A 3,419-nucleotide genomic window follows, 5' to 3' on the forward strand; every position below is an offset into this window, starting at 1 on the left:
AGAATACTCAGAATAATGTATGTTGTACACAGTGCTCACGAGGTGCTTAACACATAGTGGCTGCACACAGGACTTGGGGCTGCTTTCACAGAGACTCAGCTGTGGAGCAGTTCCTGGGAGCAGCCGGCAGCTTTGAACCCTTCCGGGATGTCACTGTCCAGTTTAGAAATGATTTTGTAAATGGGTTTCTTCCAGGAGGGGTCGGCATCCTTGCCTGCCCTGACGGCACTGAAGAACTCCTGCAGCGTCACACTGGCCACCTCCAGGAACCGCCCTGGCACCTGCAGCAAGATGGCCATCAGCTCATGGCACCACGGTGTTCCTGGCTCCTCCTTATTCCCGCAAACCCCACCATCCTTATCCCCCAGCTCCCCCTCCTCACCTCAAAGTCATTCCCCTTGTTATAGTGCATGTTGAGGGCACGGAAAAGCTCTGAGTCGCGAGAGACCTGGAGGGTGCAAGCATCCACAACACCCTCTAGCAGGGCCTGTCGGGCAAACTTCTCCACCTGGATGTAGTAAAACTCACGGAAGTTGCTGAACCACTTGATGAGCTGGGAGGTGATGCAGCGGCTGAACTGCCAGGTAGAGAAGGAGGATAGGTTATGTCAGCTTGAAGCCCCCTATGCCTGAGACCCCATGAACCCAGCCACACAATTCTGGCCTGGCCCATACCCAACTCTGCCTCAGGGCTGCCGAAACACCAGCTGGGACAATGACACGGGGGTGTCCACAGTGCTCTCCCCACTGAGATTTGGATCTCAGCTGCCCTGAAGTGGGGAGACACACTCACGATGTGCTTTAATTCCAACACCTCAGTTGCACAGAGTGAAGACCTGGCAACCCAGTTCTGCCACAGCCCTGAGCGCCTGCTCCAGGGCAGCCCATGCTGAAATGGGTGCTGTCTCCTGGCTCCTGCCAGCAAGGCAGGGAAACACAAGAGCAGCCCTCCCTCATGGTTGCCCAGTGACGCAGGCTAAGTGCCGCACTGCAAGGGGGCACCAGCCCAGGTTACTGCCATTTTACCTGCACATCGAGGAAGTAGGTCTTCAGCAGAGTGGAGCTGGGGTAGCGAGTGAAGAAAAACATCAGCTTGGCCTTCTTCAGGTGGCTGGGGGTCAGTGCGTCCTGCATGTGCCTTGGAGTCAAGGAAAGCCTGCATGCAGCAGTCCCCCAGCTCAGCATGTCCCTGAGCACCAGCCCTGACACATGCATACCCAGTGCCCATGACAAGTCCTCCCCACAGCCTGGCAGCAGGGCACAGGGGACTAGTTTCTGGCTGGGCAGCCACTGGACTTTCCCTTCAGCATCCCTGAAGAAGCGAATGCTCCCATGGCACTGTACAGGCTAGTGGGAACAGGGATTTCCATGAGACACCTGTTCGTAGCATAGGATTACAGGACCACTAGTATGGCCTAAGAACAGGCTTGGGAGCTCCTGACTTATGCCCACAGCTATACTACAGCATCTAACCAACCCTGAGGACCAGCAGTGACCCTCCATGGCTTAGGACCTCTTTCTTGCACACACCCTTTTAGCCCCCTGTGTAGCATTAGGGACCCTGGCCTTGCAGAGACTGGCAGGGGCTTTGCCAAGCTGTGGCTCCATAGGACAAGGGGACCACATTCCCCGGGGACCTCTCTAGCTGCCCCCAAAGGATATCTGAGTCGAGGCAAAGGGTGCTCCATCCATCACAGCTGGCAGCTCACTGTGGCCATCCCTGCCAGCCGGCAGCAGTGCCAGACTCTCCCTGTTGGCAGGACTCAGGGGTAGGGGATGGTGCTGCTGCTGTCTCACAACCGATGACCTCAGTTTGACGGTTCCCCAGTGCAAGCTGAGGGGCTCTGGAGGACCCCTCTCCAGAGCAGATGGACTCCCATGAGAGTTGCTGCCCCAGAGGCTGTGCTGGCCGTAGTCCAACAGCTGGCTCAACAGCTGGCTGTCCTGGACAGGGGTGACTGGGCTCAGTGAATAACCCATGCTGGGTATCTGAGAGGATTTTCTGATGCCCTTTGAACTGGAGGAGCCAGCATGAGAGCCTGGGCTCTTCTCCAGAGCTCCTGACAGGACTTTAGCCTGGGCTAAGCCCAGTGAGCCTGGTGCATTCATGGGAGATGGCTTAGCAAGTTGCTTTCTGCATTTCCCACCAGCAAAATACCCTCTCCTGGCATCTGGCCCCAGCACCAGGCAGCTGTTGTGCTGCTGCTGGAGGTGGCTGGCTGCCTTTGGCCAGACAGTCTTCAGGACAGAGTCCACCACCTGGGATGTTACCCCAGCCAACTCATGCTTCAGTGCCTGTGAAAGGACCCTCACTGCCATGGGCAGGCCACCTGTGTCACATTTGTCCTCGTCCTCCTCCAGCCCACGCACCTCCCGGATGCTCCTCCAGAGCGGTGCTTTGCAGGGGTTGCTGGTAACAGTGGCACTGTCCTTGTCCTGTCTGTCTCTGGGTCTTTCAGGAAGTGGCTGCACTTTCTCAGAATCTTCCTGGGTTTGGGCAGCATCCCCAGAGTCACAGACCTGGTAGAACTTTTCCTGAAGCCGCCTCAGCTGCTGCTCTAAAAAGCAGAGCTGCTCCTTCAGCTGCTGGCAGCCCTTGGCATGGGAGCTGTCACCCATGGGAGCCACTCGTCCAGCCACTCCCAGACCCTGCTGGGGCACCTTCGGCTTCCTCTTGTTCTCCCGGGGCATCTCACCACCCCTCTCCTTCTCATGCCTAAAAGCTGCCTCCAGGTTGGTGCCAAATGCCTGAGGGGTTGGTGGGAGGCTCATGCCTTGGATGATGCTCTCCACTCTGGCCCTCTTGGCTCGTAGGTGCTGGTTAGAGAGCTGGTCCCCATCACCAGCACAGGGCATGGGAGCCGAGGCATGGGTTCTGGGGAAAGCCAAAGCTTGTGGTCCTTCTCCAGGAGATGCACCATGCTCATCCTGAGGCAGGGCCACTGCCTGAGAGGAAGGGAAAAGGATGGTGGAGTCCAGGCTCCTGCCAAACATCGGGTGGCTGAGGAACTGTGATATGAGGGATGCATTGGAGGAAGGCAAGAGAGAGTCAGTCTGGAAACAGGGCTCCAAATTCAGCTCCTGGCCATGCCCTGAAGTGGCACGGCCTCTGTCCTGCTCAAAGTCAGTCCTGCTATCCATTTTGTCTTCTTCCTGCCTGTACACTGGAGAACTGACCTTCAGCTGGTTGGGAATCATTTCCAGTGTCAGACTAGCAGGCTTCCCAGCTGTTTGATGTTTCAGCCTGCTAGCAATGTGGAACTGAAGAGCAAGAAACAGGACCTCATACAGCAGTTCTCCATGCACATGGCCAGATATTTTTCCTCACAGATTTCCATAGCATCACTGCTCCCCTGCAAAAACTATTTCACCAGGGAATGACCCAGGCAGAAACCTCTAAGCACTGCAAAACCTATGAGC

General features: G+C 56.5%; 1 protein-coding gene across 1 annotated transcript; it reads right to left on the reverse strand.

Annotated features, from left to right (window-relative positions):
* Positions 1 to 3,197, reverse strand: PROX2 (prospero homeobox 2). The gene is made up of 4 exons (XM_027880687.1): positions 1,807 to 3,197; positions 1,026 to 1,155; positions 383 to 577; positions 1 to 281 (listed from the first exon to the last, which is right to left on the reverse strand). Exons 1-4 carry the CDS (start codon positions 3,195 to 3,197, stop codon positions 96 to 98), a joined length of 1,902 nt encoding a protein of 633 aa, XP_027736488.1. The 3' UTR covers positions 1 to 95.
* Positions 3,198 to 3,419: the final 222 nt, after the last annotated feature.

Source organism: Empidonax traillii, unplaced genomic scaffold (genome assembly GCF_003031625.1).
Source record: "Empidonax traillii isolate 1590-97213 ecotype Southwest subspecies unplaced genomic scaffold, ASM303162v1 scaffold74:size2480735, whole genome shotgun sequence".
Lineage (NCBI taxonomy): Eukaryota > Metazoa > Chordata > Aves > Passeriformes > Tyrannidae > Empidonax > Empidonax traillii.